The 23,582-nt window shown below is 47.1% G+C and overlaps 1 protein-coding gene across 1 annotated transcript; it reads left to right on the top strand.

Moving 5' to 3' along the window:
- The first annotated feature begins 8,411 nt into the window (after positions 1-8,411).
- On the top strand, positions 8,412-23,403 carry CCSAP (centriole, cilia and spindle associated protein). Its single transcript, XM_069800760.1, has 3 exons — positions 8,412-8,781; positions 17,125-17,408; positions 19,311-23,403. Exons 1-3 carry the CDS (start codon positions 8,484-8,486, stop codon positions 19,482-19,484), a joined length of 756 nt encoding a protein of 251 aa, XP_069656861.1. The 5' UTR covers positions 8,412-8,483; the 3' UTR covers positions 19,485-23,403.
- Positions 23,404-23,582: the final 179 nt, after the last annotated feature.

Below are 23,582 nucleotides of genomic sequence, written 5' to 3'. Positions count from 1 at the left end.
GAGGAACAATGAGATTAGGTGACACAGGTTTCACAAACTGACGGTGAAATCAGCCAAGAGTCAACACTGAGCTGCCACTAATTTCTGGTGTTTAAAATCAGATTCAGGAATATGCACTTGAGCTGGGCTGGTTCCTCAGCCCTCTCATTGCAAATTCTGTGAAGTTTTTTTCAAGCATTAAATTATTTTCCACAATGCATTTATTATTACCCTTCAGTTTACTGCTTGGGAAACTGAGGCCCACCACTGTACAGGCTGGAATTAGATTCAGGACTGTCACTGGGCCACATGACAGGCAGGTGCCAGGTTTGCACATGGGGAATGGTGAGAAATGTGGGTTCCTGTGCTGGAAAAACAAGCCCAAAGCCGTAGGAACATCTTCCGTCCCCATCACCTAGAGGCTGACGCTAGCCCACAGTGATGGTCTGCAGCACTGATCTTTCAGAGCTGATCATTTCAGCAGCGCTCCCTTACTGCTGTGAGATGGGGAGCAGGTTACAGCACAGGCACCTCCGTTTCTCCCCCCAAATTTGTGTTCTCCCAGTGACAGATTCGGTCTCAGAGGTGGCCAGCCCATGCCGGAGATTTGTAATCCCTTGCTTGTGGCAAATGTTGTACCAGCCTGTTGGGTGCCATGCTGTGGTCCAGGGGCAAAAGGAGGAGAGGAAGATGTGTCTGGGATTGAAAAAGGAAGATGAACAGGAATAAGAGTAAAAGTAATCCTGACCAGTGGCCAGATTGTCCTCCCAGAGCTCCAGAGGCAAGGGAGTATGAGCGGAGAACAGCTTTGTGCAGCATTATGAGCCTGAGAGATAATGTTGGAGGAAAGTGTGTGGGCTCAGATACTTCTCCACCTCTTGCCTCTCCCTGAGCGGGTGCACACAGGCTGCCTCCTGCCTCGGCTCATGGAGGTGGCATCCTGGAGGTGTTACTGAGACCATGAACTTGACAACGTCTTGCAAGCTGCAGGTGAATGTGTTGGGCTCTGCCACTTGGAACATGATCCAGTTCTGTCTTGATGATTTTTTGTGGAAGTGAGATCCCTCCACAGGGAGAACTGCCTTGCTCCCTGCTTATCCTTTCTTTCAGGGGAACTTTGGTTATTTCTGACAGATATTAAGAACCCAGACATTCCCAGACTGGGTTTCTTTGTTTTGAACTATCCCCTTTAAGCACGGAGAAGGAGAGGTAGCTGCAGGTTCCCACAGCGTTACACCTCCCATCCCTTCTCCAGCTTCTCTCCCAGTTCCCGGTGGAGAAGTGGCCAGGCTGACAGTCCAGAGCAGAGCTGGTGAGGGGGAGAGGAGGAAAGAAAACAAGGCTTGAGGGAAGGCAGAGGGGACCAAGGTAGGGGACACATATGTGGAAATTGGCTTCCAGCACTCCTCCTGCCTCCTCACCACGGCTAGAGTCCCTGTCCCTACAGCATGATCCGAAATGTTGGACCAAATCTGCTCTTTCTCCTGAGGGAAGCCTGGGAGCTGGGCAGAGAAGTGGGGCAGCCCCTTCCCGGCAGGAGTAAATCAGCACATCCCCACCAGCGCTGGGCAGGCTCCTCCTGCTTGCCCCTGTGCTGCACCTCGGAGGGAGAGAGATGCAGGAACAAGCTAGAAAGGCCCAGAGGCATGAAAAAGCCCAGAGATGGTTTTCCAGGGCAGGACTGGACCCGGGAAATCCATGAGAGGTGACAGTTCCCAGTTCTGCCTGCGATAGTCCAGCTGTGAAGAAACACATTTTGCTCTGTAGGAAAGAAAGGCAAGCGGGCAGCCTGCACAGACCAGGGGGATGCAAGCAAATCTGATGGACGGCGTGGGGGAACAAGGGTTAATTTGCTGGAGGGGGAGAGGCTGGCTGTTGGGAAGTGGGAAGGCAGTGAGTGAGGGGGTGCGTTCACAAAGCCACCCAGCTGTGCTGGGAAAAGTGGCCCCAAGCCTTTAGAAAAGCCCTAGGTTGGAGATGGCAAGCGAATACATGTGGATTTTTGGGGAGCAGCTGAATCTGGATTTAAACCCCATTCACTGGCCGCTTGGGAAGAAGGGATGTGGTGGGTCGGTGCGGGGCGAGCACTGCCGCCTGCACGCAGCCACCTCCACCCCTGCCCATGCCCCGCTGCTCCTAAGGAGCCGTGCCCACCTCCAGGGAAACCCACATCCATCGCAGAAAACACTCAGGCATGTGGCCAAGAGTGGGGTCCCCTCCACTGCCCATGGGGGGCTGCACAGCTGGGACCCGGTTCCTCACCTCGGCCGTGGGACGGGCAGTGACCCAGTCTCCCCAGCCAGCCTGCTGGTCACTGGCGCTGCTCAAGCAGGAGATAAAAAGAGAGCAGGCGGGGAAATCTCCTTGGATTCTTCTGCCTCTTCCTTGGCCGGCATGTAAACTTGGAGTTTTCTCAGGCTGAGTCGGCAACCTGCAAATGTGTTGCGGGGGGCAGTGCCTTGACAAGAACCCTGTTACCGCTGGCCATGAGATCTCTTCTCTTGCTAGGACCCCCTTGACCTGTCAGCAATGGTGTGCAACCTTAAGGAGTAGGAGCCAGGAAGAAAGGGGAAAAAAAGGCTGATACCAGTAAGGACCTTGTTCTTTGCCCATGCTAACAGTTTTTAAGCTGGGAGCTGAGCTACGTTCACACCACGTGGTGAAGAGGCAGCAGCAAGGTGGGTGCCCAGTGCAGGATTCAGAGCTGCAGCAGCCAGAGGACACTCAGCAGCGGGAGATGTCTCTCCCTGCTCCTGGGCCCACATCTCTAGCACACAGCCCGAGGAGCTACATCTCTTTTTCCATCTCTTAGAAAGGTGGATGGAAAGTGTGGACCTTCAACAAGGTTGAGAGGAGCTGTAAACTGTGCTGGTGTGAGTGCCGCTCTGAGCTGTAAAGGCAAAAAGTTTCAAGTTGCTCCAAGAAAAATGTGAGATTTGCACAAGGAACAGGATTTGTGCCCAGAGCTTCTGGAAGACGGGTTGCAGGGCTTCCCTGGATGGTCACAGCCCATGCTGGCCACGAGCAAATTTCCCAGAGCTCTGGATAACAGCGTCAGGCAGTTCTGGGGGACTTTTGCAGCCAAGTGCACTACTGCTGCCCCACAGAGAGCATTTGAACCAGCTCTTCTGATCCTTCTCTCATGACAGTGTTACCCTGTGGGCAGCTGGTGCAGACCTAAAAGGGATAATAGCCCATGAAACCAAAGAACCCACATCTGCGGGATTAACCAGGCTTCTATTAACAGCGCGATGGCTTGTTTTGTGAAGCGGTTGGGACAGCTACCCCTAGTATTTGGCAGAGTTTCACTGATCTAGGTGAAGGCAGAGTTTCACAGCTCTAGGAAGTCTGTGTTTTTTCCCTGCCTGGCAAAATATTCTCCCTGGTTTGGATCTGATGTTGTTAAATACTTTAAAAATATGGTTCTCTATGAGAAACAGCTTCTTTCTTTTCCCTGTTTTCTCTCTCCTCCAGACTTCACCCAAGCAATACCTCGGCAGCCCAATTTCAGATCATGACAGCTCCCGCTTCGGCTGGCAGCCAGTCTGCCAATCTGAAAGATGTGTTGACATGTAATTTTCCACTCCTACTACATACAAACTGTCCACTATCCCCTCTTATTGCCCAGAGCCACAGAGAGGTTCAATGGCAAAAGACTGCAAGTCCAAACCATGTGTAAACCACCCGTGCGATTACCCTGTATCTTTCTGTGACCACACTCTGCAAAATAACATCCATGCTCATTTTTCATTACCCGCTGCTTTTTGCATAAAAATCAGGTTATGTCTCTGCTGTTGACTTTGCTGTGGTTCTTTCAGACAGAAGTAAAGCTGCTGTCCTCCCTGGTGAGAAGCGCTGGTGCTCCCATTCGAACAGAGGTAGCAGAGGGAACTGGGACTCCTGGGGTTTGGCATTGATCAGTCATCTGCCATGGATCTGGTTTGAAACTCTAGACCTACCTGGCCACCTGGTTTACTACCTGTAGGAAAGCAATAATAAGGATTAAGAGGCATAACTAAGATCCTCAGGGGAAAAGCGCTTTAAAAGGAAAAAGCATGTTTAGAATTTCAGTCTTATGGTGTCTTTATTTTGCTTTTTAATGAAGTGAAAAAAACAGGAAAATATGCAAGGGAGGAAATTCTAGTGTTAGTATCAGCTTCATAAATATTGTAGTTCCTCATTCAGGAATCATTTAATGACTGGCTACTCTCAGCCCATGGACATCTCTGTCATGAGGTATCGAAGCCAAAACTCTTGAGGATTAAAAAAATAATGATGTTTATACAGCTACGCTGAGAACATCCAGAGCTGCTGTGTTGAGGATGGGGAATCATTCTTGTCTGGTGCACACGGAGCTGCTTGTGTCTAACTGGAGGAGTGAGGAAGGAGTTGTCCTTCATCCAGGACAGTCTCAGCATCCTCCCCCAGAGCTGCCAAATGTCTCCGGAGCTGGTTTGGGATGGTGGGAGGCCTGGAGGGACACCGGCCCCTGTTGCCTGGCGGTCTCTCCACTGTAAACCTGAGATTGATTGTGGCAGGCCGTGGGGAACGTGCCCGGCAGCCACCGCTGCTGCTTGCATCAGCCTTAGGTAACGTGTGATTTGCAGCATCAGCGCTGCTGGGAGTCTCTGCGTGCTTCTGTTACAGGTCTTTTTCTACAAATGGTCCCCCGTCATTTTCCAAGCCTAGCTGCTGCCAATCCGCCAGGCACTCTGGGGTGTATGTGCAAACCGTCGGATGGGAGGGTTGAGCTGCAAAGGAAAAACTGGAGCGGGAGGGTGAAGGTGCAACTTACCTCATAGCACACGTGTGGCTGGGCGCTCGTTTTCGTGCCAGCAAGGGATAGAGGCCCTAAAACCAGCACGGTACGATGGAGAGGATGGGTGGAGGCAGCTACTAACAATATTATGTTATTCACAAAGTGCTGATATCTTGCAGGCTGATAAGAAGAGTAGGTGCCTGCTCTGGAGTGTGCAGAGTTTAGGGAAAAAAATGCAGAAAATGGGAACTGACAGACTGTGTGCCAGGATCTGGTGTTTGTTGTTCTGGCGTTTCATGTGTGGCAGAGGCTGAGGCAGGGGTTAATGACTGGGCAGCAGTTTATGGGCACCCCAGGAGAAGTTTGGCCCAGCAAAAGGTGAACTCTTTCTTCTCTGTCAGGAAGGGAAGGCACCAGAGAGTATCTGTGTACCTCTGATACAGCTGCATCTTCCTAAACTGGGGACAGAGGTTCTCTGGGCAGGAAAAGCTGCGAACGGTTGTTTCTCTAAAATCATACCTAGGAACAACAGCAGCCTTTTCGTAACCACAGCTGCCAAGCTAAAATGTGCAGGTTGGCTCAAAATGACATTTTGTACAAAATAACATTTTCTAGATGGAAAGCAAATGCTGCAAACCCCAGACCTTGTCCATTTATATGAAATCCACTAATGTCATCTGCTCATACAGACTGAGCAGAATATCAGAGTAACAAACCAGAGTCCTGGTTAATTGGGGAGGGATCAGCTCTGCTCTCTAGCCTGCGCTGCTACGGCAGTCTTCTTTAGTGCTGTCTTCAGTTACAGGTATTTTTATACCAATTGTCCCCTGTTATTTTCCAGGAAACACCCTCCGTTAGAGCAGGCGGTGCTGAGGGTATGGCTGGACTGCAGTGGGATGGCAGAGGTACCAGTAAGGGCAACGGGAGAAGGTAGCAGGGACAACCCACCCAGCTGCCACCCAAGCCCTCGGTGGGGATAATGAATAAGCGAGGCAGTTCCCAAATGCGATCCCCAGGACAGCACGGAGAGGGGGAAAACCGCTGCATCTTCCAGCAAAGCGTGTAGGCAAGGGTCCTGTACGTCCGCCTCGGGAAAGGCACCACGCACGGCACGGCACGGTGAGAAGGCGCGCTCAGAAGTTGCTCCTCGCTCGTTTTTGAAGCCGTTGTGTGATGGTAGGCACTTCTGGAGTGCTATTTCTGTGCCCGTTTTCCTGGTAGATACGCTGCCCAGGCTCCGCTCCCTTGTAGCTCCATCGCTGCCTGCCCCTGAGAGCAGCCGGCGGAGCCGAAGGGAGCCAGAGAAGCTCTAACTGGTTTTAAAATGGAGCTTAATAGGTTTATGAACGCCGCTGTACAATGTGCCCACCTGCAGCCCCAGGCTCCGGACGCCAGTGTGGTTGGCCTCTCCCGATGGCATTTTCCCGAATCGCAGAGGGGGACCCTGGATTTGCCCAAGATCCTGCTGTCACGGGGCCGTTGCGTTAACTGCAAGGGCTGGGGGGGCTGCGAGGGCTGGAGGGGAATATCCCAGTGCTTCTGCAGAGGTCAGGCAGCATCACTCACACCAGGGCACCACGGGGCTGCGAAGCCTCAACCGGTCTGTGTAAAAACCGAGAGCTATATTCTGCTCGGTCTGAGCATCGTTTCGACTGCATTTGGTTATATCAGCTGTATTGGGGATTGCATCAATGTGTTGCACAGGCAGAGGTGCTGTGTATAACCACCGGCCCCTCACATTAAAGCCCGCAGCACTTTTGTTACGCTGAACAGTCTGGGCCAGCGTTTTCCATCCCGGGTACCCGCGTCAGCTTGCATTTTTTCATTTGTGCCAGTTAGGGGAGGCACAAGGCAAGGCAAGGCAAGGGAATAAATACTGCTTGCCTCCTTATTAAGAAAAAAAAAAAAAAAAAAAGTCGTTTCCTAGGACCGTTTCTGAAAATCCGTCAGTGCCCCCGTGTGTTGGAGCAGCGGCTGGAGAGGCGGCCGGAGAGCCGCCGTGCAGCGCCTTGCGCATGGCGGGGGGAAATCGGGTTTGGGGCTACCCAAAATGGGGTTTTTGCAACCCGCCGGCCAGAGGCTTGGGGCTGGACAAGGGGGACCCACCGGCTCCTCTCCGAGGGGTGTTGGGACGCTCGGGCGATGCGGTGGCGATGGCATCGCAGAAACCGTCCCCAGGACAGCCGTAACGCACGGGCGGGATTCGGGTGCGAAGCCTTAAATACGGAGCGTGCGAGAGAGCGCGGAGGAAATCTCCAGCCATGGCTCGCGGTGCAGCCGTCCGGGGGAGAACCGGCCGTGCCGGTGTGGCGCGGGCGCCCAGGAGAGGCCTCGTTGGTTTATCTCCAAAGGGTTTCGTCTTCCCGAGCGGGTGACCTCACGCAGGCCTGGGTTAGGCGAATCCTACGCCGGCGCTCACCGGAGATGGGTTTTTTTAAAGCAGATTAACGCAAAACGGAGAGAGGTCCCCGTCGTCGCAGCCGCCTTTGCGTCCCCTCGGCAGGCCGACTGCTGCTCCCCGTCCGTTTTGGGTTTTCTTTTGCCTCGCAGAAACGGAGCGCACATTGGCAATCACCCCTGCTGCGGTGTTGGAAGAAAGGAATTGTGGTCGCAAATGCCTTAATTCTGCACCCCGTGGTTTTAGATCTCCGCTGGCAGGAGCGGTTCTGTGCAGCGAGGCAGGACGGGTCTCCCCCCTCAACCGGGGCTCCAGCACCGCCGGGGGCACCCCGGTTTTACGGGCACCCTCGTCCCGCTGGGGCCCGGTCACGGCTCGCCCTGGTGCGGGCTGGGGGAAGAAGGGGGGCTGCTGCACATGGGGGGGTGCTCGGTGCTGGGGTAGCGTGGAGGGTCTCGCGGCGGCTGAGCCCCGAGCCTGGCGCTGGGTCCTGCTCCCGAAGCGTGGGCAAGGGGGGGTTTGGCTGTGCTGCAGTGCTTTGGTTTATTTTATTTTATATTTTTTTTAATTTTGGTTTATTTTATTTTTTGGTTTATTTTATTTTGGTTTGTTTTATTCTATTTATTTTATTCTATCTTATTTTATTTTATTCTATTCTATTTATTTTTTCTATTTCAATTTTATTTTACCTTATTTTATTCTATACTATTTATTCTATTCTACTTTATTCTATTCTACTTATCTGAATCCATTCTATTCTATTTTTTTGAGCCTATTTATTCTCTTCTTTTTATTCTATTTCTTTGAATCTATTCTATTCTAGTCTATTTCTTTGTATCTGTTCTATTTCTTTGTATCTATTCTACTTCTTTGAATCTATTTATTCTATTCTATTTCTTTGAATCTGTTTATTCCATTCTATTTCTTTGTATCTATTCTATTCTCTTTCTTTGAATCTATTTATTCTATTTCTTTGAGTCTATTCTATTTTATTCTATTCTATCCTATCCTATTCTATTCATTTGAATCTATTCTACTCTATTCTATTCTATTCTATTCATTTGAATCTATTCTAATTTCACTTCATTCTTTCATTCGCTTTGCCTCCCCCCCCTCCCCCCGCTCACAGCGCTATCGCTCCCCCCCCCCCCCCCCCCGCCGGACCCGCGCGTGCCGTGACGCCAGCAAAGCTGGGGCGGGGGGGGAGGGGCGGCGCGCCGCCATTGGCGCGGGGCGGGCGGGGGCGGGGCCGAGCGCCGCTGTTTGGATTTAAACGTTGCAGCGGGAGGGGGCGGGCCCGGCCGGCGGCGGCGGTTCCCGGTCGCGGCGGCGGTTCGCGGCCCCGCCATGGTGGTGCCGGCGCGACGCGTGAAGACGGAGTACATGAAGCGTTTCAAGGAGCCCAAGTGGGAGTCGTGCGGCGCCTGCTACCTGGAGCTGCTGCGCTACCGCCTCAGCCGCCGCCTCCTGGAGCAGGCGCACCGGCCCTGGCTGTGGGACGGCTGGGAGGAGGACAGCGGCGGCGGCGGCAGCGGCAGCACCGCCGGGTCGCCCTCCCCGCCGGGCGCCGGCAGCCCCGCGGCAGCGCAGGACGAGGAGGAGGCGGCGGCGGCGGCGCCGAGCGAGGCGGGACGGGCGAGCCCCGGTAGGGAGCGGGGGTAATGGCGGCGGGGGGGGGGTGTCTGCGTGTGTCTCCGGTGAGCTCGGGGGGCGTCAAAGAGGGCTCCGACCGGGGGGTGGGGGGCACCGGCTAGCTCGTCTTGGCCGCCCTCGGGTGCGGGGGCGTCCGCAGGGCCCCGGGCCGGGCGGTCGCTGCGGGAGGACGATGGCGTTTTCGGAGGAAAGCAGGCACCGCCGCTGGCGTCAGGCGGTGTCCCCCCGCAACGAGGGGAGGCCGGAGCGGCTGGGGGGCTCGGGGGGTGACACCTCTCGTCAGCTGGGGCCCCGGCGACTGTCCCCAGTGCCCGCTCTTCCCGACCGAAGGCGATAAGGCGCCGCTAGCCGGGCGGATCCTTGCTAGGCCGGCGGAGAAGCCGCGGCTGCGGCATCGGAGGCGTCTCTTTGCAAGAGCCGGGCGGTGGTTACTCTTCATCCTGAGTCACAGCCGCTTATGTCAACTGTTGCCATGGGAGCGGAGCATCTCTGCCATTATATAAGCAGGTTCTCTGGCAAAAAAAAAAAACAAACCAAAAAACAACCAAAAACCAACAGCGGCGAGTTGGACTGTGCGCCAGCGCGCTTGCTTTCCTGCATCTGCACGCGTAATCTGCCTCGGCTGAACGCTTGGTTCTTGATGCTGCCCCGGGTTTGGTCTGGGGTCTGCAGCCGAGTGCAGACAGCTCTGTAGGCCTAAGTGGGTGCGGGGCTGATAACGTTTTGCTCTCTTCTGGTGTATCTTGCTTTCTGATGTCTTGAGAATTAACTGTGCAGAGTGGGTAGATGGGTAACAGCACTGTCAACCTTCCCAAATTGGCATTTTTTAATCCCTTAGGCTATTATCTCTTACCTACAATGAAAGAAAACTTTATCTGGAGCCATTGACTGGTGTTTTGCAATGTATTTTGAATTGGGTGTATACCTGTTGTACAGCAGCAGGGAAAAATCCTTGAGAAGGATTTTTTGAGAAGCCTCAAGCTGCCTGGGGGCTTTTCTGGGGCTAGATGTGCTTGTTTGGAGTGGGGAGACTAATCTGTTTCAATGCCCCTTGGGGCCTGAGCTTACCAGAATGATCTGTATTCTGCTATTCAAGGCTAAACTGCATTCATTCTCCTTGGGAATACCGTGTTACACAAAAGCTTTAGCTATGCTGTCATCTGTTCAAGGGGCTCGGTGTTTAGGAGCACGAGGGATGCGGGGTTTTGCAGGGAGCTGTAGTCCTCGTGGCTGGGTGGGCCCGTGGTACCCAGCCCCCGTATGGGGGTGCACACAGCTGCTGGCTGCCAGGGTAGCGTATTCCACCTCCCCAAAGCACCCCAGTTAACCAGTATGTAACAAAGTATTAGCGGGTCTAATCTTGCTGGCCTCAAGCAGGCTTTGAGGAAGTTAAGACTGGGGAGTACGTGTGGAAGAAGTAAGTAGGGAGCATCTCAGTGAGATGAAGCACTAAGGAGTTGCAAAAGAGCAGGGAACGCTTGCATGGGAAAACGTGATGTGTCCTGATGGGCAGTTTAAAGGCTTGGCTTCTAGTGAGAGGAGGGTGGAAGCTGTTGAAGCTGTACTCAGAGCTTGGCACTTACAGCTTTTCTGGTGCAGTTTGAACAGATGCCAGTCTTGGGCAGTTGTGGCAGGGACTGGAATTTCATTTGCCTGCTCATTGAGCTAGCGGGGTTGAGCAGGTAGCCTGCTACAATCTAGGTGGGACTGGCAGTTGCCAAGGCTAGAGGCTGCTGGCCGGGGCACTCTGCTCAGTCTTTGCCTTGCTCCCTGCTGCTCGCCATCACTCCTCTCTGGGGCTGAAGTTACTTGGTAGCCTGATTCTGGTTGGGTCAGTTTTGGCAGTGGATAAGAGCTTGACAGCTGTGGATGTGCTGCTCATGCAGGCACGTTCTGTGGTCGTGATGGTGTGTGTGACTATCCAGTACACACGTAGCTGTGTCCTCACTTTATCCCAGTGGCAAAGGAACTGCAGAGCAACAGCGGCCTGCCATTCCATGGCGTTTGGGGCAATTGTGCCTCTTTAGCTGATGCAACTCTGCCATGGCTGCTGTAAGGGAACACTTAATGTTCTATTAGGTCCTTGCAATTTTACACTTACAATGGGAGAAAAATCTGTACCTAACATGCATTTCTTTGCCAAGTGGCTTAGGATAAATGTATTCCCAAATTCTGCCAGTATTTAAGAGCTTTGCAAGTCCTTAGCAAAAGGACTGAAAACAACTCTGGGCAGCTGGATTAAGTGGAAATTTATTGTATATTAGTGTGTACATGAACATGTAAGCAAGCAACTCATTCAGTACTGGACAATTAAAAGGATGTATTCTTCTTTTGCTTAGTGGCTGGCTAATTAAAACATGAGGAGATAGCACAGAAACTACTGCTCTGTGAATCTTCTATTACTCACCTGCTTTTTTTCTGGAAGAACTTAATTACACTGAAGTGCTGTGGGGGTAGCTGAGTGTGCTCATGTTGATGACATCCTTTGTCTTCTGAATCTGATGTACACCCACATGCTGCAGCATCCTGGCTGTTACCTGGCTACTGCTGCTTCCCTCTGTTCTGTGGGGAACCTGACTTCTGGCTGAGCGGTATCCACTGCACTTGTGGCCAAGTATGTTTGGCCAGCACTAATGTTGCCTAGTACCCATGGTAAAGCTGATTCGTAATGGTGTGTGTGGCCGTGGTTTCTCCTTTTCCTTGTTAAGATGAGCCTCTGTGTGTTTGTAAAGCAGTTTGTAAATGCTTGTTAATTCCTTCTGGCCCTTCACTTGCAGCAACTGTTTGTGGGACTGTTCTGTAGAATGTGCCCAGGCACAGATGTGCTTTAAACATAATCCAACAAAATCTTGACCTAAATCAACTGGTCTAGTTGACATGTCCTCAAAACTGTCAACAGAACCCAGTGGGCTGGTAAGTGAAAGACAGGAGCTCTTGGCAGCAGTGCTGCTGTCAGACCTGTTGCTTGTGAAATGATACTGCTGCACACATGTGCAGGATGAAGGCATCTTTCAATCCTTATTGCCATTTCGCCTTCAGCATTTTTGTGGAGAGGTCTTAAATGACAGCAGTGATAAGCTGGTATCAAAGCAGTTGGCACACAGTAGTTGGAAAGTGACTGATCTGCATTAGTGCAACTCGGCAGAAGATCCAATTTCAAACTTGTTCCCTTATCTTGTCTGCAGGTGTATTTGCTGGCCCAAGAACATGGGAAGGAGTAGCTGGTGGTGGGGGAAGAATGCAACAGTGTCAGTTTAGGGGTTTATAGTACTGTGATTCCAAGTTGCTCTAATTTTTTGGTTGGAAACAAGCTTTGCTAACAAGCTGAGCCAGTCATTGCTTTCTGAACTCTGCTGCAGATGAAGCTTGTGTGAATTGAATTAACTCTGAACTGCTGTGCTGCTGGTAGCTCTGATACTGCCTCACACGAGGTGCGTCTTGAAGTGATGATGTTGCAATGTTTCAGCTGTAGTAACTACTTTCTACCCAGCTGTAGGCAGTTCATACCCACAACTGAGTGGATGTCCCCCTCAGGAGGCCTGACCTGTTTGGAGAGGAGTTTGTACTAAAGCAGGAAACTCTTGAGTTCTGCCCATGGCAGTTTAAGTGCAAAGTGTTCCTCCTGAACCTGAGGTAGTACTGTAAGGAGCAAACCTCTCTACACAGAGGTTAATACCATTGATCCCTAGGACCTGTGGGTCTAATCAGAAGGTTGTTGATACTTCTAGTAAGTCAGCAGAGCTCTTAAAACGGGATTCTGTCCTGCCCCAGAGAGCATGCAGTGCTGTGGGAGGGCGAGAAGCTCCATTTCAGCTTTTTCTGCTTGAGCCCTGGAGAGGAGCTGTTATGCAAGCTGGGCGATGCAGCAGGGTTAAGTGACCTTCTGGGCAGGAGCTTTCAACAGCCATATTGGGTGGGCCTGGCAGCCTTGTTCTGCCTGCTAAGCACTTAATCCCCTCCTGTCCAGTGTGCTCTGCTTAGCATCCATGAGGCAGTTTTAAACGTTCCTAGCTTTTTCCCTCTCCTGTTTAATCCCTGTAATGCTGCAGCCAGTCAGTTCAGTTTCCTGTGTCTGCTGGAGCTGGCACACTGCATGGGAAGGAGATTTGTAGGTATTGCTGGTAGTTGGGCTCCCTGAGCATCTGGGTCTCTAACTCCTTGCCTGCTATCAGCTGCTGCTTTTCTACCTTCCTGTGAACAGGGATGCCTAACAAAATGGCTTGGATATAAACTATAGTTCTAAATAAAAGCCTTAAATAACTGTTAAAGATACGGGCCTTGTGCCTTCACCAGCTGAGTTCTGTATAAATGTGCTGTAGGAGTGAATTCATTGAAATACCTGCTCTAATAGCAGGTGCTCTTAAGGTGCTATAGTATGCTCCAGCATACAGCATTTACTGTAAGACTGTGCGCAGGACTCTGTGTGCCATTTACCCATATGCTTTTATTGCTATTTTGGGACAAGTTGGCTCAATCATTTCTGCACCAGCTGGAACTATATCCTAGTGAGCAGCATCCCCAGGCATGGCTGTTGCCTTGAAGTAGTATCTTAAAGCTAGAGTGCCCATGCAATTGCAGAGTCCTCACTCTCCTGTAATTTTAAGTCTCTAAATGCCACCTCTGCTGTTCATGAACTCAGTGTTGCCCCGTTCTCCTTTGTAGAGAAGGAAGATGCCATTTTCTCTTGAATGGAGGATGGAACAGTTTCCCAAAATAAAAGCACTCCTGTTTTGGAATTGACAGCAATGTCACTCTTCAATGTTTTATTTTCTCAAACAGTGCTTCCTTCTGATAATGGCCTCCCTTACAAAGAAGAGGACCTAGCCAGCTGTGTAGAGAGATGCATGGATAATGTTTTGCAAGGGGATACTTGGCTACCTGTTGCAGCTGTGATGGATGAGCTGCCTTGCTAGAGGTGAAGCTGTGTGTCCCAGAGCCCAGGACACTGTGCAGAGCAGGTCTTTTACCACATTGAGATCACTGCTGCATGCTTTTTATCCAGCCTTGGCTATAATGACTGAAACTTTGTGCAGCCAATATTTAGATATGTGAAATTTGTCTGGCCTTTTTTTGTTCTCACTCTCTTGCTCCTTTGGCCTTGACTACTACTCTTGGTTGTTTTGTGGGGACACTCAACTAAATTCTTAACAAATACAGCTCCCAATACTTTAATGCTGCTGGCTGCTAGTAACCAGATACTCGGCTGTACTGCAGTATCATCTGTAGCTAAATGCTGCACCGGCACAGCTTGAAAGGCATGTGTGTATAGGCTAGCCTGAACAGGGCCCAGCACCAGGGCCTCTGTGCTGGTTGGCAGCAGAAAATGTGCTGGCAAGACTAACAGCTAGCAAGAGAGAGCATGAGGCTTGCCTTATGGGAATGCTGGGGCATGTGGCATGTCTTTACCCTACAACTGCAAAGGGAGTGCAAGAGTACATGGATGCTTAACCTGTGTGCCAGGCAGGCAACTTCCATTTCATCAGAGCTGGATGGATGCAGAATGAAATGAAACTAAAGCACTGTCAGACTGGGCATGTACTTGCTTGACTAGCTAAATCATAGCAATTAGCAAGAATGACTGCTATTGTGTCACAGGATTGGCAAGCCCTTCTGCTTTTAATGAAGACACTTAGGTAAAATTTGTTCTAGCTGTTTGTGGTCAGCCTATCAATCTGCAAGCAAGCCTTAAACTAGATGAACTCCTTACACCAGTGGAGGCATTCCCTCCATACACACCAGTGTACACTGGTGGTGGCTGAAAGTGCTGAGACTTGGAACAGAGGTAGCTGGCAGCTGGTCCCTACCACAACCAGAAATAGATGGTGTGGCAGAAAACTTGCAAGTTCAGCATGTTTATGTCAGCAGAGTTTGAATGTATCACACTGTGTGTGTCTAACAGAAGGCAGCATCTAATGCTCAAAGGTAGGCACTTGAAGAGAATCACTTACTAGTGGACTGCTGTTAGGTTAATAAAAGGCACAGTTGGCCTAAAAGTCACAGAGACTTCAGGTCACAATGTCTGCTTGTGCCCACAATGCTTAGGGGTCATGCTCAGTGTCTAGCACACACCTCCAACTTGTCCACAGTACTGATGAAGATTTGCAGGATGGAGAGCTAAAACAGGGTTCTGTGTATTTTACTTTTTTCCAAAGTCATATTTTACTAACATACTGTAAGCAGTATATTTGATTAGAATCATAGAATTGTTTAGGTTGGAAAAGACCTTTAAGATCAAGTTCAACTGTAAACCTAACACTGCCAAGTCTAGCACTAAACCATGTCCCCAAGCATCACATCTACACATCTTTTATATACCTCCAGGGATGGTGACTCTACCACTTCCCTGGGCAGCCTGTTCCAATACCTGACAACCCTTTCAGTAAAGAAATTTTTCCTAATATCAAACCTAAATCTCCCCTGCTGCAACTTGAGGCCATTTCCTCTTGTCCTATCACTAGTTACTTGACAGAAGAGACCAGTACCCACCTCACTACAACCCCCTTTCTGGTAGTTGTAGAGTGATGAGGTCTCCCCTCAGCCTCCTTTTTTCCAGACTAAACCATCCCAGTTCCCTCAGCTGCTCCTCATCAGACTTGTGCTCTAGACCCTTCACCAGCTTTGCTGCCCTTCTCTGGACATGCTCCAGCACTTCAATGTCTTTCCTGTAGTGAGGGGCCCAAAACTGAACACAGTATTTGAGGTGTGGCCTCACCAGTGCTGAGTACAGGGGAACAATCACCTCCCTGCTGGCCATGCTATTTCTGATACAAGCCAGGATGCTGTTGGCTGCCTTGGCCACCTGGGCACGCTGCTGGCTCACATTCAGCCGGCTGTCAACCAGCATCCCCAGGTCTTTTTCTGCTGGGCAGCTTTCCAGCCACTCTTCCCCAAGTCTGTGGTGCTGCATTGGGTTGTTGTGATGCAAGTGCAGGACCCAGCACTGAGCCTTGTTGAACCTCATACAGTTGGCCTTGGCCCATCAATCCAGCCTGTCCAGATCCATCTGTAGAGCCTTCCTATCCTTGGGCAGATCAACACTCCTGCCCAACTTGGTGTCTGCAAACTTACTCAATCCCCTTGTCTAGATCGTTGATAAAGATTTTAGATTAGATTAGTATTAACAGAATAGTTCAAGGCCTTGTCATCAGTTTGTAACACCTTACAGATCTCAAAGGTGGGGAAAAATCTTTGGTCATTCTTTTCCAGTCAGTAATTGTTATCCATGGGCGTTCACTTGACTGCATTTAATGATGTTATAAAACAGACTTGTTCAAAACAACTTATAACCTTATTGTAAGGTTTACTTACAGCCTTTCTTACCAGCCTTTCTCTTAAATTTATGAAGTATTGCAGTGCTATACCGGACATTGGCTTCCTTCGTCTCAAGTCCAAGACCCAAACTTTTGTATACAAAAAGTAGTATGCAGGAAAGGTCAAGAACTGCTAGCTGTGAGGCACCACAAACAAAGGATAACTAGTTCCTCCATAGCTCTATAATGCAAGAAGACTGGATCTTATGAACAGTTGTTTCCCTGTGTTTTTATTATTTAATGTCTTATATAATGCTGATTCAGCCTTCAGTGTTGGTCTACATCTGCAAATTATGGTGTGAATGATACAGACTTTAAATTCTCCCTCTCAAACCCTACTCTAAAATACCCACTGCCTGGAGGACAAATGCTGGACCCTTGTTATGGAAGGTTTAAAAAGCATGTGTGGGGGAAATGAGCCTTGGAGAGTATTGCCTGTAGAGTGTGGTACTTTAAATGTAAACATACTTCACAGAACAGATAGCAAGGGTGATGTCTATCACTTTGTAAGCCTTTGCTTCATAGTCCCCTCTCCTCCATAAACAGAAAACCATAATCAAGATGTATGTATAATCAGGGAGCCTGAAAACAAACCACTTTTTTCTTTCAGTGGAAGCTGATAATATGAGGGATTTAGTATTGCACATACTCTTATCAGACTTCATCTCTGACTGGCTGCCAGCCTCTACATGGCATTCAGCAGTCCATCTGTTTGCTGTCTGAAAGATGGAAGGATGAAATAGTGAAGACAGAAGATCACTGGAAACAGTCTTTAAAATACTGCCTGGAGCAACAGGCATGTTTAAGTATGTGAAAGCTGATGTACAGAGGGATGGGCTTAGAAATACTGTAGTCACTAAAGAAAGAATGAAAGCATTTAATGAAGGTATACATCTGTTGCAAAGGAAGTTAATTCTTCCCTTTCTAAAAAAAGCACAGCTTCAATGCTGTATTGAGAGGCTGTGCAAATGAGACATTGATATGTTGTCATTGGGAGCTTAAAGCATAACTTTTTTTTTCTTTAGAGAAAGAAAAAGAAGATCAAGAAAAGCAGCAGAGGGAAGAGCAAGAAAAAACTGTAGAACACACTTCTGTAAAGGAAGCCGACAAAACCAGCCGTTCAGGACGACGTCCGAGTCGAAGTGCCTTGTCCAGTCGTAATGATCGAAGATCAGCCAAAAGTCCTCAAAAGACAGATGCACCAAAGGAGAATAAACATCCATTTGCTCTGTATGGGTGGGGAGAAAGACAGACAGATACTGGAAGCCAGAAAACTCACAATGTCTGTGCTTCTGCTTCAGCGAGTGAAGTAAGTAAAAGCTTCTGTTTCATTAAAGGGCAGTGACTACTCAATGCCTGGATAAGACGTATGTCTATTATCTAGGTAAAACTTCTCAGGGTTGCCTTTGAGTGCATGGAGATTACAGCAATAAATTCTAAAAAAAAAAAAAAATAATTCTAGCAATAAACCTGAAGAGGTTTGATGTGTTCAAATCAAATAGCTCTTAACTGTTAATTGGTTTTGAAACTTCCCATGTTTGACTAATACTTGCAAGTTCTGATTAAAACTTGGCTATCTTGTTTCTGGCTGTTACAGTGCTACCAGCAAAACTGGCTGTTATAAATATATCTCTGCATTCTGAACTTCATGAAAACAAGAGAAAAGCAGCAGGCAGTTAGCACCAGGCATCCCACAGCAGGCAGGTATATAAACACTGGGGTAGTGCTTGTGCTGTGAAAGAGTGACTTTTCCTGGGGTACTCCTTAGGAATGGGAGCCTCACTGAGAAGGTACGAATGCTTTGCTGCTAAAATGTCTGTCTAGCAGCCTGTTTCAGCGGGTTGCCAACAGGGAACATTTTTCTGACAGCAGAATGGTCTATTGGATGGCTGATGGATTGCAGGGTTGATGTAAATATTAGCAAAATAGCACCAAATAAAATTCATATGGTCATGGACAGCACCAGGATTCTGCTGTAGTGGGGTCTGTTTCCTGGCTTAGCAAGAAACACTAAGGTTGGCGTGTTACAACAGATCCATTTCTTTCTTTTCTATAACTCTCCTAGGCTGGTAAAACATCATTAATATATCCCTGCCAGTGTCTTGTCTTTACCTTACTACTAATGCAGAGTCTGAATCTGTGACCCAGGGTACCTGAGGATTAAGGCGAGTGGTGTTCTTGGTGTATAAGATAGAGCTGGCTTCTGATGGGCTGTTTTGGAAGGTGGTTGAAGCATAGTCTTTTCCTTCCTGGACAGCTCAATCCTTTGAGGGGAAATGAGGAACTTGGGCCTTGCAGCTCTTGCAAGAAGCTGCCCTTCCTGATAATGGACGCTGTTACTGGATTGATAAACTTTGGTTAGTGGTGGAAATAGCGACCAGTGCTTTATATTGAAGCCTAACAGGCTGATGCCTGACTTGAGCAGAGATATATATACTTTCTAAGACTTCTAACATTTCCTATGCTGGAAACAGTTACAGAACCCCTAAGATCAGGTCTTGAGTTTGGAGTGAATGAGTGGGATGCTTCTGAAACACTTCCAATTATGTAGTGCTTTGTCACTAAGGATGTTTCCTTAAGTGGGAACTGGCTATGTACTGCCTGGCTAGGTCACTTTTCTTGAATGTTTGAAAGGTGTTACTTTCCCCTAATTGAGATGAGAGACAGGGTTTTAAATCTGGAGATAGAAGCAAGCAAGCATAGAATCTGGCTCTTAAGATTAAATTTGGGGAACATGTGATAATTTATTAATATAAAAATGTATGTAGGTGTGCCTGCAGCATGTTGTCAAAATTAAGTTCTTCAGTCTCTAGTAAGGAATCTCTAGGGATTGGTCTTACTATTATGGCTTAGGTTTTAAGGGATGCTTGGGCATATTTGAGGGACATTTAAGAATTTTAAATGGCAGAAATAGGAAAATTGAGGTTTTTAGAATATGTCAGAGTAAGATTGAGAAATATTCAAGATTTTTGGAGTTGTTTAATAGTGTGAAGTGGGAAAGATAATGCAGAATAGAATTTAAGGCGTTTTTTATAAAAAATTTCTGTGCTTTTCGTCTGTTAGTGGTACAAATTGCAGAAGAAAATACAATCTTGCTAGCAAACCCTGATTCTTCAGGATGGGGACTGGGACAAATACAAAGTGATCCTTGGCTTTCCTGGGGGGGTTCCTAGGCTGTTTTCCTGCTGTAATTCTAACTCTGGTCTTTTAGATTCATGAATCTGCTCTGCGAGCAAAGAACAGGAGACAAGTGGAGAAAAGGAAGCTTTCTCAGAGGCGAGTGCGATCAGCAGAAGCAGAGAAAACTTGGCGAATAAAGCCCTCCCCACCAGATAACCCTTGGATGACAGAGTATATGAGATGCTACTCAGCAAGAGCTCGGTGAATTTGGATTTCCTTAGGCATCTTCAAAAGAAGTTACGCATATCAGGACACTGGTGCAAGGAACCAAACTACTTATGCAAGGTTTTTATAGGGAGTTTCCAGCTGTTAAGATATTTGTTATGATATTTTTATCTTGGCTACCTACCTCACAGTGGGGTGTATTGTTGGAGCCATAACACTTGAAGAGGCTTTTAGATATAGCTACCCAAACTTTTAAACAATTTCTCTTTTGGGAATTTTTCTAATGCTTCAGTTGACTTGTTTTGGGGGGAGGAGGGGGGAACCTTAGCATACAGGGAGTCAAAGCAAACACTTTTTTGAACTTGGTTACAAATAATCTGTTGTCCCATATTTTAAAAATCCAAGTGATGGGGAGGTGGTGTTGGGGAAAGACTTTAAAGGTGTGATGGAGGTGCCTTTGCATTTATAGTACTATTTGATTTAATACTTCTACCAAAATAAGTGTATTAAGACAGGCAACAGGAAAGCCAGTAAACAGCACTAATAAATGTAGATGCTTTAGGCAGGCAAATACCAAGTATTGTCTGTATATAGAAACTTTCAAAAAACCTTGTTTGATTAGTGAATCTGCTGATGATAACTTTTATTGCTGTTTCTAAGGTCATCAGACTAAACTACTAATTTTCAGGGCAAGAAACAGCTACAGGATTGTTTTGCTGTTGCTGTGCCTGTTGTACCAAATAACTGATGTAGACAATCATTACCTGATAGCTGCTGCCTAATAAGCAGTTGCTTGTTCTACTAGTATCATGTTGTACCACTGTATTAAGCTTGTGGACACACTCTAGGCTTAATCATGTAAATGCCAGTTTATTGAAGGAGAGGGCTGGCTCCTGTCTCGTGAAGTCTATTATTAATGCTTAAGAATATCTATTATGCTCAGTGGGGGTCAGAGTGCAATATGCATTCCATCTGGTGGTACTGTACAAGTATACTGTTAAAGATTGTAACCCTGAAAATCATGTTGATAAAACTTGCAGATGAATTCCTGAGCAGCTTTCTGCTTCTCAAAATGGGTGCAGAACTCTTGACTATAGGGGAGTGAGGGCTAGGGGAAGAAGGAGAGGTGTACCCTCCAGTAAACAAGAACATATAATGGAGTTTGAAGACTCTTGCTTTGTAGGTCCTACTTCTACATAGTAAGACAGTCATTGTTTGTGAGATCCTCAGTGGTTTGTTTGGTTTTTTTCCTTCAAGCTGCTGTAAATTATTTTTTTCAGTTTGGTAACTAAGCTTTAGGCAGATTATTGCTGTAGTTGTGAGCTTCAAAGTTTTGTTCAGATGTGTTGTGTGTTAGTTACGTATGTTGGGTTATCTCAGTTTAATTGTTTTGAAGTTTGTGTTTTACCAACTGGACACCTTCTCACAGGAAGCACACTTGCACTTCTGCAGCAGAAACCTGCACTAATCTTAGCTTCATGCCACAATCTCAGTGAGTAGGCAGGACTCTAGAATTACTACTGCAACACAGAGTTACAGGCTTAGTGGAAAGCCTGATTGCAAGTGTTACTGATACACAGTAATCATGCAAAGGGACCAAGCACTGCTGCCTCCTAGTGTTAAGTACATTACATCAGTAAAGGTTTTATTACTCTCAATTTTAATCTTACCAATATGTCCTAGAATCATAATCTGATTTTTTTACCTGCCTTTTAAGTATAAAGCTATAAAAATAGTGACAACTGTTGTTCAGGCTACCTACTAGAGATCTTATAGCTTTTAAGTCTGGGAATGCAAAGTATGATTATGTTTTATACACAGCAAAATTACTGTATTCCAACTTTTAAGTAAACCACAGGCTAGAACTTTCTAAAACTTCAGAACAGTGCCCAAAACTGAGGCAAACTATTCCAGAGGATGCCTTTATTCAATATGAAATTCTTTTAATTTCCTTTTATGCTGTGTTCTTCAAATAGCTGCTGTAAATACGCTTAAGTTGCTTCTGATGCTGTTTCAATTCAGAAATCCACCCTAGCTTTGAACAACAGTATCAAAGCACTAGCTCAGTAGTGTTTAACAGCCTTATTCAATAAAAACTCAGCCTGTCCCTGTTGCCCACAGGCTTTGTAGGCTTTATGTAACTACAGCAGATGGGACTGTGCCCTCAGTGCATTTTGTCATATTAAAGAGTTTCCTTGATTTGGGTAGGGCAAGACTCATCTTGCCATGCTTTCAAAGACGGCTTCTACAGTTCTCTCTTCCCACAGAGAATGGAGGAGCCAAGATGACTGTGTGTCTGCCTGAAGTACCCATTTTTGGTTAAGATGGATTTCCCATTAGATGTTGGTTTTCCAATAATTATAGAAGGCTTAAATGTCCTCTGCCTTGGATACTGGGTACTAAACTGAAAACATTTCAAACAACAGGCTTGTTCAGGTGTTCTACAGAACATGAGACTCTTCAACAGCATCAAGGCTGCTGTGTACTGAGGAAATGATCTAGTTTTTATCCTTGTCTGGTCAAGAGCTGTTCCTCACAAAAACAATCTGCTAGAAGACAGTAGTGACACTAATTGGGTCATGTGAGTCACTACCATGCTTTTTCAAATGGTCTGTAGCTAAAAATTGTCCTGGGTGCTATGTTGGTACTATCTTGGTTTAAGTAATATAATGGCTGAAGTGAGGGGTAAATTATTCTGCAAATCAGGTAGCCTTCCTGCATTTGGGCATTATTTGACTAAAAAAATGCTAGTAGGTTTGCTTAGACTATGTGAAATAGTATAGTTCTGATCACTGCAAGTTGTATATGCAAAATATTTGGCATGTGGCAGGCTAAAGTCTGGAAAACCATTATTTTAGTGTTTTGATGCTAACTAATGAAAAGCCAATTGACTTGGAAAGCAGAACTTTTCAAGTGTAAAAGCTTTAACTATGTTCTGTAGATTCTAACAAGAGGTGGCTGTTTTGCATCAAATTAGACTCACTAAAAAAATGGAAAACCTAGTGAATGTCACCCTATCAATTAAGGAAGTTCTGAACTTTGTCTTGCATGGACTCTTGAATTCAGCCAAGTGATGAACACTTCTCGGTCCTGTTTTAAAAGTAAAACTTTGTTTGCAAGAACACAGTAAATATTCAGTTGTCCAAAATCTTCATTAAAATAACTGTTTATTCCTTTTTGTTTCTGAAAGTACTTAGCTAAGTGAAAGAAGATTTTTACAATGTGTAATGCTGCAATTTAACTATAGTGTTGTGAAGACTAGTGTTTACAATGTAAAATGTTACAATGAAAACTGCATAAGAATGTCCCTGTACAATACAGTAGCATGCCTGTTCAGTCACTGCTGTCACATCTTTGCAACTATGAATTACAGACTCTTTCACTGGAAGCTGAGAGAGATAGTCAAGGTAATAGCTAAGCTTAGAGCCAAACTTAACAAAACTAAGGGGCAGACCTGAATTTTTGGTAAGAATTTTATCCAGGTAGCAAATGCACATTTTAATCAAGTTTTTAACATATAGGTGTGTGTATCTGTTCTCATTTTTATTTTATGGTATAATGCAGTGCCACTGAACTATAAAGGCCTCCCTGACTCTTTTGTTTTTGACTGTGATAGGGACCAAAAGCTAGCAAACTGAGGGCCTCGTGTGGTAACCTGCATGTTCCAGTTTATTTTCCAGCTCAGTTAGTGCACTCAGCAGCAAAGCCATATGGAGCCTGACTCAACACCTTGACAGTAGCCCCTATACCATTAGGGGTACAAGTGAATAGGAAGTTGCCTCAGCTATTGTTAGCACTGAATTCACTTTAAAAACCATAGGGAAATACCATTTAAGCTTGAAGCAATATGTGTTTTTTAAAGTTTTTAAACAGTACTTGTTTTTAATGCTTCTGTATTGTCTGTATTTAATAGTGTAGTGTCAACTTGTATATGTGAATAAAATGAGTGACACAAAGTGCTTTGACTGCTTGTACTGTGTTTTCTGGGGTCTCAGGTTTTCTAGTACAGGGTGCTTCAGTCTCTGCATGCAAACTCTGGCTTCTGCTTGTCCCATATATTCTCTCCTGGGATGTAAAGTAAGTAAGTGACAGGCTTCTGTAATGTCTGGTGTTAGGTAAAGGGTTGGATTACAGTTAC

Source organism: Haliaeetus albicilla, chromosome 13, assembly GCF_947461875.1.
Source record: "Haliaeetus albicilla chromosome 13, bHalAlb1.1, whole genome shotgun sequence".
Taxonomy (NCBI): Eukaryota; Metazoa; Chordata; class Aves; order Accipitriformes; family Accipitridae; genus Haliaeetus; species Haliaeetus albicilla.
Note: the sequence above shows the minus strand (reverse complement) of the source record. Positions and strands in the feature narration are given on the sequence as shown.